The following is a 15,113-nucleotide window of genomic DNA, read 5'->3' as shown; positions in this document are numbered from 1 at the left end:
CTGTCCCAGACAACCTTTTCTAAAAGGATACTGGGGGGCAAATAAAGATGGCAGAGAGTGGTTGGAAGCATGGAGAGATCTCAGCTATAAGATCAGAACTTGGTAATTCCTTTAGATATGGAAATTGTAATTAAACTTTTCTATTTGTCCCTCGGTGGGTTTTGGTTAAACCCTGCAGGTCACTGATGAGGAGACAATGGATTATAGACGCTCAGAGCGTAACAGACACACAGACCTCAGAGAGTAAATGGTGTCTCTGAAGGACTATTTGCTGTGGTGGTGTTTAGTCACATTTCTCTCACTGTCAGAGCCAACAGGGAACACGTTGTGAAGAACATCACCACACAAATACTGTAAATCCCATTGGCTCCAGCAATGGGACTTGCAGGGATGAGTGTGTGCTGTGGGAAGCCAGAGTTTGGGAAAGGTAATGGAAGCCAGGCTGCAGGCTGTTGGTCTGCTAAAATTCCCAGAACTGAAACTTTTTCCTGAGTTTCTTGGGCATAATGGCACATTTCCCAGTCATGATCCCTTTTTTCCATGGGCTCCCAGACTTTTTGAGCCATGCCAGATATGTCAAATGCTCTCAGATCTGCTCACTGAAGTTTCTCAGAGATGAATTACCATGTGTAATTGCTGTGATGGATAACGCAGCAATGTATTGAACGGGGCCCTGGAGTCATTCAGGACCTACATTTGCCCCTTTTGTTCAGATGGAAAATTAAATGATTCTTAAAATAATAAATGTGCACCCTGGAGAGAAATACTCAGCTGCTCCCTCAAGAGGTGCTGTGCTGTTGTGTTGAGCAAGGCATAACGAAGGTAATTGAAAAGTTATTACTTTGGAGGCAAATTTGTCTTGGCTTGTACTGCCTTGCAAATAGATTTAGTTGTGAAGCAACCCATGTACTGCAATGGGGGAAGAGCTGTGCTTCAGGAAACCAGGCCACCAGATCTGGGGCCAGATTCTGCACCTCCCTCTTCTTCGTGTGGTCTTGCTTCCTCTTGCTGGAACCAGCCTTTCTGTGTCTTCCATGCAATTTTGTCTTCTCTGAGGCTGTAGTCAAATGGTGACTGTGAGAATCTCTGTCTTTGGAGATATTAAAAACTCAACATGATGAGACCAGAGCAGCACAGTCTGACTTTACAGTTGGACCTTTTGTGCAGGGGGAGGAGCAGAGACCTCCAGAGGTCCCATCCTGCCTCAGTTGTGCTGCTGCTTTGTTGCTGGTTTTAAAAGAAGAGGAATTAAACCTTGCTAGTTCTGAAGAGGCAAGGAAGCTGTGGGGGATGCACTCTGCCTCACCAGAGAGTCGTGTCCCAGACTAAGATACAGCTGATAAATACTTTGTTGGTTGTACTAAACGTCTTGAAGGGGCTTTTGTGTCTCATAGATGAGGCAATGACTTTGTTCCCTGCAGCTCAGAGAGGGGTGGGACAATGCACCTTCACCTATGAGATGGTGTATTGATTCCTTGAGATGTTTTCAGTGATGGTGCAGGAGGGGTTGTGTGAGGACCCAGGGTGCAACTGGTCATCCCTGTCCTGCACAACCTGAAGAGAGAAAAGCTAGAGAAAAACAGAAGGGAAAATTTGCTCCTCAGTGTCAGCCTGAGACTTGGCCTGGCTGCAGGGAATTGAGAAGAAACATTTTTAAAAACAGGTTTTGGGTTTTTTTTTTTAATTTGTGTGGTTTTTTCAGCTTCTTTTAAAAAATCAATTCAAGTGAAATTACAGATTTCACATGTCGGTTTTCTGTTTTTAAAGAAGCTCTCAAATAATTAGAGTACTCAAAGTAAACAGTCTGTTATGCTTTATTACCTGATGTGTGCTATGACTCCATTAAAGCCCTGTTGCACTTCTGTCATTTTTGTGTATTACAAAATGCTTTAAAGATGGGACTCAAATCATCAACATTAATTGCCAACCAAACAGAAATGAACCTTTTAAAAGGGAAATAATTTTATAGCTCTAATTTGATTAAGTAGCAAAACATGTTGTTTCCATTTTAGGTGGACAGTATAAGCACAAGTAAAGTTAATATTTATTAATCTTAATGTGCATGCCAGGTAAGTGCAGTGCCCACCAGAGCAGTGAGGGCTGCGTGACTCTTGCTCTCTCCCTGTATGTTTGCACACCCTTCAGGTAAACAGGAAAGAGAGGAAGGTTTGGTGCTAATGAGATGAAATTCTCTTTCCAGAGGGCTCCTGATTTTAATCATGTGCTCAGGACTAGGGATGCAGGGAGGTAATTGGTGACCATGACCAGAATCCAGGAGTGGGTGAGCAACTCTGGGGGAAGCTGTGACTTACACATGCAGAGGCACAAGTGTCATCCACTCAGAGTCACACATCTACTCTCCTGCATGGTAGTCATTTCCCACACAGAAATCCTTCCATACTTCCAAAATTGTTTATTTTCTCATGATGTTTTTTAATTCTTGTCCCTTTTCTTGCAGTCTTGAAGGAAATCCAGATGAGGTGTGAAGAATCCTAACACTGTGAGCAGGACCAGCACTGTGCTGTCACCAGCACGAGTTGTGGGACGTTGCTGGAAGCTGATTCTTGAGTTCAGGAACTTTTGGGTCGGTTTCTGACTTTCTGTGACTCTCCCTGTGCAGAGGAGGACGCAGGGACAGAGCAAAGGCATGGTCAGGGCAGAGCTGCAGTTGCTGGCTGGCAGCAGCAGGGTTTTCAGACCAGCAGAGCTTTAGCAGGCACTGGAGAATTGTCTGTCCTTGGCTGTGAGTTTGAGCTCATCTCAGGACAGCCATGTCTGAAAGGACTTTGCTCCAACAGTTTTATTTGCCACGTGTCTGTAATCCTGCTTACTTCCACCACTGCAGTGAGCTCCTCAGCATCTTGTCTGGTAGACACAGGGCTTTCTGTAGGAAAGATGCATGAACAGGACAGGTGAAGATCCACGAGTGGGAGAAAGGCCATGACAGTTGCCCAGGCAGACCAGACCCATTGTGTTCCTAAGTCAGAACCATATCAGGGGCAGAGAGCTCTCCTGTCTTTGACTTGCCTGTGCCTGAGTTGAGCCCGCTGCACATGGGCTTCTGATGTCAAGCTGAGTGTTGCCTTCATCACACCATGGCTGTTTGAATCTTGGCTTGGCAGGTCCCAGCCAAGGCAAGATTGGCCCCACAGCCCTGCAGATGGGGCCAGCTGCTATGAAACTTGTGGCCTCTGGGTCAATACAGACTCAGATTAGCACAAGCTATTTCCAAGATCATTTGTGCTGGGCAGGAGCAAATGTTGAAATTTTCTGACCTCCTCTCAAATGACTTGGTGGAGAAGAAAAGAGCACCAGAGCATCACAGGTCTAACATTTGATTTCCCCATCAAGCCTGCTCAGCATCTTGCAGGATTTGCCCTCCTGCATCCTGCCTTTTAATTGCTGACTGATTGTAATATAGGATTTTATTTTCCCTATAATGACTCTTGGGGCCCCCAGATGTTCTCCTCAAGTGTGGTTGCGTCAGCACTAGAGATTGAATGACTGATACCAGCAATTTTTACAGCTTGAAAGAAGAGAAATATGTGAAGGGGATTTAATTTAGCTCCAATATTGTGTCTTCATCTTCAAGACTCTACAAGAAAATGACACCAAAAGGTTATTTTACAATGAGAGGAGAGAGAATTAGCCCGAGAGAGGGAGAGATCACCAGGCTGGCTTTCTAATATCAGTTCATTACAGAGAACACATTTGTGCAGCCACTTCACTGCTGCTGTTAATTTAAACCTGGATGATTAAAAGCTGTAATTGCACCATTTTAAATAAATGTCCACTATCTGGATTATTATATTTTTAATTAGTGTGTCTCTGTCAAATGTTTTTATCCTTCTGATTGATTTGTTTATGCTGTATTTATTTATAATTTCTTGATCTCCCTGACCCTGCCACCTCCTGAGAACACAGTTTGATTGTGATTCCAGCAAATGGAAGAGGACTGAACCAGAAAAGAGCAAAAGGTACCAGGTCAGCTTTCCCTTATGAGATCTTTGCAGCTCTCCTTCTTTGTCTCATGACCCAGGTGCTCTTCTGCTCTTTTTTCTTCCCCAGGGCTGTGGGGGAAGATGAACAGCCTTGAGGACTGTCTGGCTGGAAAGCAGGAGAGGAGAAAATTGAATTGTTATCCAGCAAAGCTCAGTCTGTGGAGCTGGCAAGAGCATCTTCCTGTGTGTTAGAACCCATTCCTTAACCATTGCTTCACAGGCAGGATCCTGCTCCTCTGGTATAAGAGCCAGAATAAGCACTTAGACCCATGATACCCCACTGTACATTGCTGTCTGCCAGGACCAAGGAGCTGCAAGCAAAAATGACTTGTGGAGATCATGATCTGGATGCTCAGGGAACTCCTGAGTGCTGCTCTGGGGCTGTGCTCTGGGGCACCTGAGAGAACACACTGAGAATATTTGAGAGGCTGCTTGCTCCCCTAGGACTCCAGGCACCTCTGCTGATGCATTTATCTCCTATCACATGCAATGTCTGCAGGACAAGGACTGTCACTTGCTCTGACTTTGTTCTGCACCCATTACAGGGGGCTTCTGATGCTTGGCAAGGGCTCTGAGGCACTCTGATAGCATGAATGCATAGTTTGCCTGTCAGGAAAATATTGCAAAGCTTCCAAACACTTTCCCCCATTTTCTACAGTTTCTGGAACCCTTAAGGAATGGATCAGGATTTCAGCATAATAGAAAAAGAGTCTGCATGTGTCCCCTGGCTACAGCATAATGTGTGACCTCACCATATCATCTCTGTCAGCTTTTTAATGGCTTTTCCTCTAGCAGTGAGCCAGCACTGCAGCTGTTGTGTGGGGCAGGAGGAAGCCTGGTGAGAGCCCATGGCCAGGGAGGCTTTTGCAAAGGGAACATTCCTTCTGGGCAAATTTCAGTGTGGACAGAGTGACAAGGCAGTGGATGCGCAGACTTCTCAGGTAACTCTACTGGAATGGTGTTTGGGCATCTGTAGAGAGCATTTCCAGGAATGGCTGATCATGGGGAACTTGCTGCTAGGAAAAAGGGAGCACAGCACTGAGGAAAGCCTCCTGGAACAGCACATCCAGTTACCTGACCTCAGAGTTCAACACGGATATGAATTTGCTCTTAGAAGGCCACATACAGGGCAACCAATTATGCTGCATGTAAGTGACACAGCTCCACTCCAGGTATGTTCTTTAGCACAAAAACACAAGGACAGAGCAGGAAAGAATGGAAGAGCAGCAGCTCTGCAGGCATCAGCCGTGCTCTCATTGTGAATCCCACAGCTACACAGCCAGAAAATTAGGCAGAAACCACACATGAGCACCAAAGCATGATTTCATGAGTCCTTGAGCAGCTCAGCGGTACTTGGGCAGGTACAGAACTGGATGAATGGGATAGGTAAGAGGTGGCCATGATTTTGTAGCAGCATTAGAGAGAATTATAGTCTGCAGCAAACCAGTCATTTTGGTCATTCAGAAAGGGTAATTACACTTTGAGATCTCTGGGAGGTAATTTTCTTGTTGGCTGGTAATCAGCTTGTGTGTTACTTTCTTCTTATTTTAATTAAAAATATTGGTTTGCCATGTTCACCAGCACCTAGCTGGCTCTGCCTGAGCACAAATGCTTAATAGCATTTTGTAATTGACTGAATTGTCTATTAGTAAAAAAGCCTTGTAATTTAGTGAACATCATTGAAGTGCTTACTGTTATACCTGACACAAAGCTAAGGACTCCCACCTCAAGAACTTAGAGACAAGAGGGGTGTTAAAGACAAATTAAGGCGATTTTACATGAGAATAGCAGCTTAATCGGAAAAGTGGAGCTGATGGATGGGCCAGGGTGAGGCATTGGCATTCTGCAGTCGTCCATAGCAACTCTGCTCTCTCAAACACTTTCAGTCTGACAAGTGAAAGTAGGTTTGAAAGTCTATGTATTGATCTTACCTAAGAGAAACCTGCAACTTTTACAAATGGTTTTCTCCTGTGAATTTCCTCTTGCAACCTTTGTTTTTGGCAGACTCCCTGGGCAACTGGTGGTCAATGTTCAGGAAGGTTGAGATGCTGTTTGGATGCTCTGATCTCTCTCTCTCATCTGGGAACCAGGGCATGTTGCTCTGATACTTTGCTAACTATGAATGTTAGAATGCTGGAAAATCCCATGGTAGGAGTCCTGTGAAGGCTGTGCAGGAAGGGTCAGCTCACAGCTGGTTCTCTGCCCTGGCCAGACTTGTGTGCTGTGTGCTCAGTTTTGACCCAGGGTATCAGTGCTACCCACCTTACTTTTTTAAAAGAGTAAAAAGATATAGTTCACATGGTTATTCATGCTGGAGTTTATTGGTTTGTGGCTCTCACCATCTGCCCACTGATGTGTGTGTGTGTGAGACCTGGGTACTTCTGAGGTCCCAATGCTTTCCTGCCCCCAGGGACATCAGCCCAGAGAGAAACATGATATTGGCATCCATTGAGGGGACCTGACTGGTGGGGAATCTGTTGTGGGCTGTTTATCTGCAGGGTCATGGCTGTTGCTGCAGTTTTCCTGGTGGCAGGATGTCATCAGCTCCTTCCCCTTCATGGACCCTCCTGTGATCTCTATGCATCTAAGAGGAGATGTTCCTCTCCAAGAAGAGGGACAGGTTTTCTATGAGAAGCTCCAACTTCCCCCAGGCCACTTTTTCTTACATTGATGTATATAACTCCTCTAGACCTTCAAACTTTTTGGAGAAAAATTTCTAGAAAATTATTTCTAAACTATCAGCTGCTTTGTGTTTTGCAATCCTGTGAGCTGCCCTGGGCACTTCCTCTCCTGCTCCTACATCCTGTGCTTGGCAGCAGGATTGTCTGCCTGTTGGAGGGAAGCTTCTACCTCAAAGCCAGTTGCATCCCAAGTCAGGTTGAGGTGGTCCTGCATCCTCACTTTTTTCAGCTTGCACAAGTTATGCAGGTTTCCAGGGTCTGCAGTGGGAGTTTGTTTGTGCGCTGCCTCAGTGTTCCCTTTGGAAAGTCTTCATGAGCATGTGGGCATCCAGCAGGGTTGCATCCAGGCTGCTGCTGATGGTGCCTGGCAGAAACCATGTCATCCTCCACAGGCACTTGGCCAGCAGCTCAGGAAACTTATCTGGTTTGCCCTCAGCAGTCAGGCTGCCTTGGAGCACAAAAAAGGAGCATGTGGTCAGATTTTTCCAACACCCTTTTCATGAGCACATTAATGACTGTGTAAGTTTCTGACTTTCCTCTGTGTGTCCATTCAGGAATTCTAACATTAAGGTAGAGAGATTCTTCATTGCATCCTTAAGCATTTCCACTAAGGCCTCCTGAGCCAGATTCTCCTCCTGGAAGACAGAGTTACAGGATGACACAATTACATCACCAAATGATTTGTTCCTTCCCTCATTTCTTATCTTCTTCCTGCTGCTGCTTGATAAACTTGATTGATTGAAAGCTGGCTACAAGGAACTCATTAATGTGCCCAGACATGGCTTCTACTTTGTCCCTCTGTCTCAGGATCTCCTCAATTTCTTTCTTTGCCTTGTGCTGGTGTCAGTATCAGCACTGCTAATGTGACAAATAAGGGAATTGATGGTGGAGGTGACGTTATGACATGTGTCATCACTGTCTGAGGAGATAAGCAGGGTTTGGAATTCAGGGTTCATATCTAACTGGATTATATCTTTCAGTCTAAAGAGATTGCATTTTCTGCAGACCAGCCTGCTCACTTGCTTACTTGCATGTGGAAGCAGTTTCTGGGGAGCCATATCCACAGCTGAAATTTCCCCCTTGAGAGCAGGTGGGCTCTGGCTTCAAGGGTGCATCTCTGCATGCTGACAAGAGACTCCACTTCTTGTGTTTGAACCATGCTGAGGTTTCTCACTGAAACACATTGTTGAAGGAACTCTTGACCTGCCAGGTTCCTGTTTTACAATATGACCCAGCATCCTTATATGTTCTTCAGGAAGATCCCCAACTGTTTTGAGCAGGCCAATTCCTTCCTCTGTCCCTGCCACTTCTGCTTAGACTGTGAAGTTTCAGAAGATCTGAGTGAATAAGGAGAGGATGAAAAACAAAAAATGCCGAGGGAAGAAGATTTACATGGAAGCAGTTTCTTGATAGCTGCCATTAGCACAAAACCCACTGCATTTTACCCTAGGTAGAACACTTAACTTATTATCATGTTTCTTAACTTTATTCCAACATGTTAAAAACTAGCAACAGTGACATAAGAAATGCCCTTTAGAAATGTGAAGCAGGCACTTAGTTTGGGGGGAAAAAAATCCTTGTCAGCGCAACAGCACTGCCTGCATGATGACACAGTTCTGGCCCCCTAAAAAAGCCCCTCTTTGCAGGACCTCTGACTGCAGCCCATCTCCCTGTGGTGAGGTCATAGCCAGAGGTGGAACAGCTCCTGGCTCAGAGGAGCCTCATCCTGAGCCTCTGCTTGGGTACACACGGACCTTGAGCGGGGCTCTCTGAGCTCTTTGGCTCTCTCTGCTGGCTGCAGAGCACCCCAACCCTGGGCTTGTGCTCGGTGCTGTCCCCCCACATTCACCCTCTGGGGAACCTGCTGCTGTGGGGGCCAGACACACGGGGAGGAATATTGTGTTTGAGCCTCCAGGAAGAATCACAAACCCTGACAGGCACAAGAAGTAAAGCAGGAGAAAATAACTGCCGGAGAAGATTTATAAAAAAGCCTTGCAAGTGTGACAGCCAATTTCCAGAGGGATCCTTTTTCTTCTTAAACCTCAGTCATGAGCAAAAGGAGAGATTTTCCTTGAAGGCAGAGTACAGAGCTCTGTATAAGGGAGCAAATGATCTACCTTGGGGCAGAGCAGCACCAGGCTTATTGCCTGTCTGGGAGGGGATCACTGGCTTTGGCTCTGTGCCTGGGACATCTCCTAACAGGGGTTGTGGAAGGAGTATGGAGGGCCCAGAGCATCTCTCAGCTCACCTCCTGGGAATGCTTTTCCAGGGCTGGAGGCCAGAAGCACTTCATCCTTCTGCACCACAGAGCACAGCAGGCTGCTGTCTGCAAGAGCCAGCTGCAAGGGAGGGGGAGGCAAGCAGTGGAGAGCATCAGGAGGGATGCTCTCTTGTTGTATGTGAGACTAAGTCACTCTCTCTCTTGTCCAGCAGCCAATCTAGGTGATAAACAAAGCCTGTGTTTGCATTACTTCATGTTTTCTCAAGGAATATCTCTGTAGAAAACACTAGGCACCTTCATTAAACTGATTTTGTTAATTGAATGATCAAGTGTGTTTCTTCAACAGATGATGCTGGAAGTAATAATTCATGGCAAAACCTGGAATTTTTACTATACATATGAAGGAAACCGAACTTGTGGAGGTTTTTTTTGTGACTTTGTTAATTCTTTTCTTGTATTGTACAAGTTGTTTATGGGGTAAATTTCCTAAGACTGGGATACAAAAAGTTTTCTGAGATACCCACAGTATCTGGCCAAACAGCTATTCTCAGAAGTGTAATTGCATGTTGGGAAAAAAACCCAAATAATTCCCCAATAAAACAAAAGTGAAGAAAAAAGGAATAAAAGTGTTTTCTATGGCATTATTCTGGTGATAAGTTGACACAGAGTCAGAAGGTGTTCAGTGAGCAAAGAGTACAGTCTGTTCCTTTATCATAATAACTTTTATTGCCTACGTATATCTTCTCTTACCCTGCTCAATAAACATCCTGCTGCTTTGCTTGCTGAGAATTAGGACTCTGTTGCAGCAGTGAGTGCTTCTCTCCAAGCACCTGGTGCTCACCCATACAGGGGCTGGGGGCAGATCTGGTGCTCCCCAGAGATGCTGGGAGTCGGGTTGGATGAAAGGGAACTTTCCTGTGGTGCAAGCAGAGGTCTGGGAATCAGAGATGCTCCTGGGGGCTGCAATCAGCTGGTGCAGTTCCCATGAGGAGCCCCAGAGGCAGAGTAAAGGCAAAGGCACCACAGAGCATCTTATGGGCCCTTCTGAGGGGAGGAAACTTGTGCTCATGGGTCCAGGTTCTTGGTCCTTTCTGCAGAGCCAAAAGGAGTTAGATGGTGCTAGAGTGAACTCAGGATATGAAATCTGGGTCCCACAGGTACTTCCTCTGCAGCACAGCTAGAATCACTCCAAACTATTTCTCCCCAACAAGCCTTCTGGGCCAAGGAAGACTTTTTTTTTTACCAATTAGAACTGCTCCTGAAAAATAATCTTGGCCTGCTTGCTATATCAAGAGACGCCGCCTGGCATCACTGGAGACTTCGTCTTTGGGGATGGCTGAGAAGCTCCTCACTGACTTCCCATAGGGGATTCGTGTTTCCAGGCCTTATACAACTTTTTCTGGTTTTCATTAAGGGCAACTCTTCAGGCAGCAGTTTCAAGCCCTTTTATGTTGTTCCTTATGGACATTTCCCCCCATTGCCTCAGATGAATCACCTGCTGATGAAGGCACCTGCTGGGGAGGGATTACTTGGGCCTGCCCATGGCACCAAGTGCTGGAGGGGAGATGAATCATCGGAGTGTGGATCATCACAGCCCCTAACCTCCCCCAGACCCATGCTGTGGCTGTCCCTCAGAGAGCCTCCTCTCTGACCTGCAGAGAATGTGGCTTGAGAACCTCTCCCAGAAACTGCTCTGCCCTCGGGCAGCTCTGGCCTGTGTGCCATACCTGTGTGCTCATCCAGACTCAGCCTTGCCCAGCAGGAGTGTTCCCAGCCTGGAACACTGTTCCATGGCTCCATGTCTAGGGATTGAATATAGTTATTTCATCTCTTTATCCCACAACTCCCACATATTGAAGGGAAAAAAAATCTTTTTTTTTCTTTCTAGTCTTCAGCATGGCCAGACTGTCTCCTGTATCGTGTTTGTACAGTTCCCAGCACCTGGGATTGCTGCTGCTGCCACAGTGCAATCACATGTGGTGATACTGCATTTAATGCCTTGGAAGGCAGCTCCCCAGACTCCAGGAACTCCTGAGCTGACACAAGGAGCAGTTTGTCTTTCTGTCTCTGAACTGAGGACATGCCTTCACCAGTACATCTTCATTAAACTTCCCAGAAGCTGCCATGATGTGCCATCATCTGTGTTGAAGCAGGCTGGTGGAGCTTGTGAATCAGCGTCTTTAATCCCTGCTTGTGACTGAGGATCATCCCCATCCCTATTTGGGATGAGTTTCACTCAAGCAATTGGCAGGATTAAACTCCCTTCAGGAGCACGGGTTGAGCATTATGAACAAGGGAAAAGCCTCAGGCGAGTAGTGGTCTATTTATATCCCGTGAAAGATGGACTCTGCACATAAGAATATTCAAGCCCCTGGCCCCTCCACCCCCCTCCTGTTTCTCTAGCTGCTCTCTTGAGTCTGTCTCAGCATTGAAAAATTAGCTCCTTTTTGAAAGCTAAGAGGAAACTCAGTCAACACAAGAGTGAGCAGCCAGGGATGGGGATGTTTTTGCTTTACTGAATCCCCTAAAATGTTCTCTGATGATGCTACACAGCAGCAAAGGAATCAGATGTGAGCTGGTACAATTACTCTCCTCACAGAGTCTGTCTCCACATTTTAAAACAGGGACCTATTCTTACCCTACCTGCTTTTTGATTGTTGATCTATATTACCTGCACTTCTCAAATATAATTTTGGAGGCTTTTCCCTGCAGTGCAGCCCCGTCTGTGCCTCAACAGTGAGTTAATCCTTCACCCTCCACAGCTGCACCAGCCACAGAAATTCAGGGCTCCAAGAGAGTAAGGCTCTCCCCCCGTGCCCACAAAGCCCTGTGAGGACCACTGTGCCCTGCCCTGTCTGCCCCACACCCAGCAATGGTAAAGAGGGCAGAGCCCCTAACCCCAAGGCACTGCATGTGGAGCAGCCATTTCCCCAGGCCACACCACAAAACCTATCCCACTTCCAAGGAAGGAGGAGAGGAAGCTCCCGGGACTGCCTCTGGCCCCCTCAGAGGGGCTGACAGCAGCAGCTCCCCTCCCTGGGCATGTCCCTGCTGCCTTTGCCTGTTGCCAGGCGGCCGTGGAAGAGCCCAGTGAGCTCTGCAGCAGGGCTGGGATTCCACACTGGCACTGCTACAGCTCCCCATCACAAGGGATTCACCTTCCCCCAGCTCATATCCAGCAGCCCCCTGCCTACAGGAAAAGGAGGTGCAGACCGAGAATGAAAGCAATGGTCCATGAGCCATCAAGAACGATGCCCCACAGAGAGCTATGTCCAGCACAGACCAGAGGCAACTTCAGAAGCCTTCAGCTGGGGAACCCACCTCCACTGGAGTCATGCTGAGCCCTCTGCCCATGAACACCTGTAAAACTGCCCATTTTTCACCCTTCTTTCACATATGATGGATAAAAAATATTTGTTATTTTTAATCCTGAATGATGGATTTCTCATCAAAGTGGCACCTGTCCCCTGTGCAGGATGTCTGCTCTACAGCTTTGATTCACCTGTGAGTGTGTGGCACAAACCAGCACAGACAGAAAGCCGAGACTCTGCAAAAAGCATGAAAAACTTGTCTTTTATTGAGAAAATAATGTTTTTCTCACAATTCTATCTCCTAGCCTGCTGAATCCTTCAATATTGGCTTTCAAGATGTTGAGGTGGTAGAAAAACTGCTTTAAACAGTTCATGAGATGCGGAGGGGCTTATGTTATGGGGTTAACACCTCAGCTCTAGAGGGATGCAAAACCTTCCCTGCAGAGCAGAACAAAGGAAAACTTCTGAAGGAATCCCAGAAACAGTTTGTCGGGAATGTTGCAAGGCCTAAAACATGGCAGGTAAGAAAATCTTTTATTGCCTGTGGCTGAGGAGAGAATGAGATATGTGGTGTAAACTTGTACTGTGAACTACTTTTATCACCCCATCACTCGAAATACACAGCTGAGATTTTTACTGATCCCTCTGGTGATGGATGTAAATCCTCCAGACTGACTTGAAGTGCCAAGTGCTGTGGATTTGATTCAGCCACAACTGCAGGGATTTGATATCTAAAATATCAATGTGGCTCTAGTTCTTTAGTAAGACCACAGAAAAAATATCACATTACGACACACTCTGTGTGTGTGTGTGTGTGTGCATACGTGTGGATGTGGATGCTGTCTGATGCCCTGAAACAGGCAGTGTTCCAGAGACAGCCTGAGAGGTAACTTCAGTTTTCTCATTGACCACTGAGCCTCAGCATCACCGTTTGAAACATAAATTTTATTGCAACAGAGAATTAAAAATAGTACATTTGAAAGAGTTGCAGAGTGCATGTCATCAAAGAACTAGTCAGAAATCACAACTCAAGCAAATCATGTACAATTGGAACAGAAAGTTTTATTAAAACAAGTGGAAATCAAACTCAAATTTTCCTTGTTTGTTTAATTTCACCATAACTGTGGATTGTGTATTTACAGTCTTCGCCTCTTGTGGTGAAGGTTCTGCTCAGGGCAGGGCAGGGATGGATGGGGAGGAGAGGTGGGTTTCAAAAGCTAACAGGATGTGAAAGTTTTCCAGAAGAAGTTCTTGCAGCCTGCTTTGCGTTCCCGGGGTGCCAGAGCGGGGTTTGAGTTAGCCGAGCGCTCCAGCTCCAGTCTCACTTCATCCTGCTCAGCCCCTCGGGACAAGTCCTCAGACTCCAGGGCTTCATTTTCTGTCTGACTTGGCTCTGAAAGCAGTTCTGCCAAAAAGTACTTGGCCAGTTCCTTGGGGACAAGAGACAGAAAGGGAGAAAGAGACAGAGAGACCACAATTACTCCTTGATTTTTGGGAGCTCACCACTCTGTTCCTCTAAGACCGCTCCGTGGCCAGATTAGAGACATTCAGGATGCAGGAGGGGAAGAGGAGCTTTCCAAAGAGCCCAGCCTGACAGCTGCTATGCAGCAGTTGTGTCTGTGGCATCCACCTGGTGTGGGGAACAGATCGCTGTCCTGTCTGTGGCAGGGAATGAACTCGTCTTTACCTTCTCTTCCCACGGCTCGGGCACTCAGCGCCATACTCAGCAAGGATGCTACGAGCCTGCTGCTAAAGTGACACGGGAAAGGTCTTTAGGGGAGCTGCCAGGGGAGGTTGAATTGGTCACCGTCTCGTGGGACTTAATTTTCTTCCAGTCCCTCCAAGCCTCGGCTGTCACCCAGGATGGATAAGGCCATTGTTCTGTGTTCTGGGGAAGCTGCCTTCATTCTGCGACCCGGAAAAACCCTCGGGAGCTTCAGCAGGGGCTCTGCCCTGTGCCCCAGCAGCGCCTGCTCCTCGCTGCCCACCAGCACCCAGCTGGACTGCCCGACCTCCCAGCGCACCCTGCCCGACCTACGGCTCAGCCCCGGCGGGGAGCCGTGGGGAAGGGGCTCTGCAGCAAGGAGCCGGGCGTCTGAGACACGGCCACTGGGGAAATCTGGCGAGGATCTGGAGGGGTCTGTGCAGGGGCTCTGACGGGGAGCAGAGGTTCTGCAGAGGGGAATCGGGGTGTCTGTGTGTGCAGCGCGGCCGCCGGGGTGCCCGAGGGGTGCCCGTCCCGTCGGGGGGCTCTCACCTGCTTCCCGGCGGCGGCGGCCAGCGACTTCTGCAGGAACTGCCGGAGCCGCGGGTCCGAGGGGGCGGCCGAGACGGTGCCGAGGGCCAGGGCGATGGAGAGCAGGGCCAGGGCGCACTGGAGGCGGCACGACAGCATCTCGCCGGCGGGTCGGGCGCGGGAGGCGGCGGCGGGAGGCGCTGGAGGCTCCGCTGCGGCTCGGCTCCGGCGGTGGGGATCTCCTCGATGCCAGCCGCCTTTATAAACCCTTCTCCTGACGTCAGGGCGGGGGCGCCCCCCTCGCCCCACGCCGCCGGGGGTGGGTCTCTGGGACGGGGGGGGGAGCGGGACCGGGGATGCTCCGCTCTGCCCGGCGCCGGCCAAGCCTCCACCGCTCCCCGTGAGCTCCCCTCCCTCCCGGCCGCCCCCAGCCCCCCGTCCCCAAATCACCGCCTTTCCAGAGCTCCCGGCCCTGCCCGTCCGCCCCCTCCTCCCCGGCCACAAGCCCACCGGAGCGGCGGGGGGGGGTCCCGGCTGTCACCGCCCACCCGCGGCTCTGACCCGGGGCCGGAGGGTGAAGCCCCCCAGCCAAAGCCCCTCGCCCTGGAGCCGCCTCCCGCCCCGTCGGGTGAGAAAAGGTTCCAGAATCCGGGGAGCTGCAAA

At 48.4% G+C, this 15,113-nt stretch overlaps 1 protein-coding gene and 1 long non-coding RNA gene across 3 annotated transcripts in view; one reads left to right on the top strand and one right to left on the bottom strand.

The window, feature by feature from the left end:
- LOC147651319 (uncharacterized) overlaps positions 1-3,817 on the top strand; it is a 43,535-nt gene extending 39,718 nt beyond the window's left edge. For both annotated transcript variants that reach the window (XR_015274322.1, XR_015274321.1), the window contains one exon: positions 2,459-3,817. This is a non-coding gene — a long non-coding RNA (uncharacterized LOC147651319). The remainder of the gene's footprint in view (positions 1-2,458) is intronic.
- Positions 3,818-13,140: 9,323 nt separating this feature from the next.
- SST (somatostatin) lies at positions 13,141-14,703 on the bottom strand. Its single transcript, XM_086843465.1, has 2 exons — positions 14,472-14,703; positions 13,141-13,644 (listed from the first exon to the last, which is right to left on the bottom strand). Exons 1-2 carry the CDS (start codon positions 14,607-14,609, stop codon positions 13,432-13,434), a joined length of 351 nt encoding a protein of 116 aa, XP_086699591.1. The 5' UTR covers positions 14,610-14,703; the 3' UTR covers positions 13,141-13,431.
- Between the last annotated feature and the right edge of the window lie 410 nt (positions 14,704-15,113).

The sequence above is a fragment of the Cyanistes caeruleus genome, chromosome 10 (assembly GCF_971803275.1).
Source record: "Cyanistes caeruleus chromosome 10, bCyaCae1.hap1.1, whole genome shotgun sequence".
NCBI classification, from domain to species: Eukaryota; Metazoa; Chordata; class Aves; order Passeriformes; family Paridae; genus Cyanistes; species Cyanistes caeruleus.
Note: the sequence above shows the minus strand (reverse complement) of the source record. Positions and strands in the feature narration are given on the sequence as shown.

Bases quoted from the DNA above. Each gene is read 5' to 3' on its own strand.
- SST (XM_086843465.1), bottom strand. From the start codon at position 14,609: ATGCTGTCGTGCCGCCTCCAGTGCGCCCTGGCCCTGCTCTCCATCGCC. The intron at 13,645-14,471 runs GTGAGAGCCCCC...CTTGTCCCCAAG, and splicing joins CCGCCGCCGCCGGGAAGCAG to GAACTGGCCAAGTACTTTTT.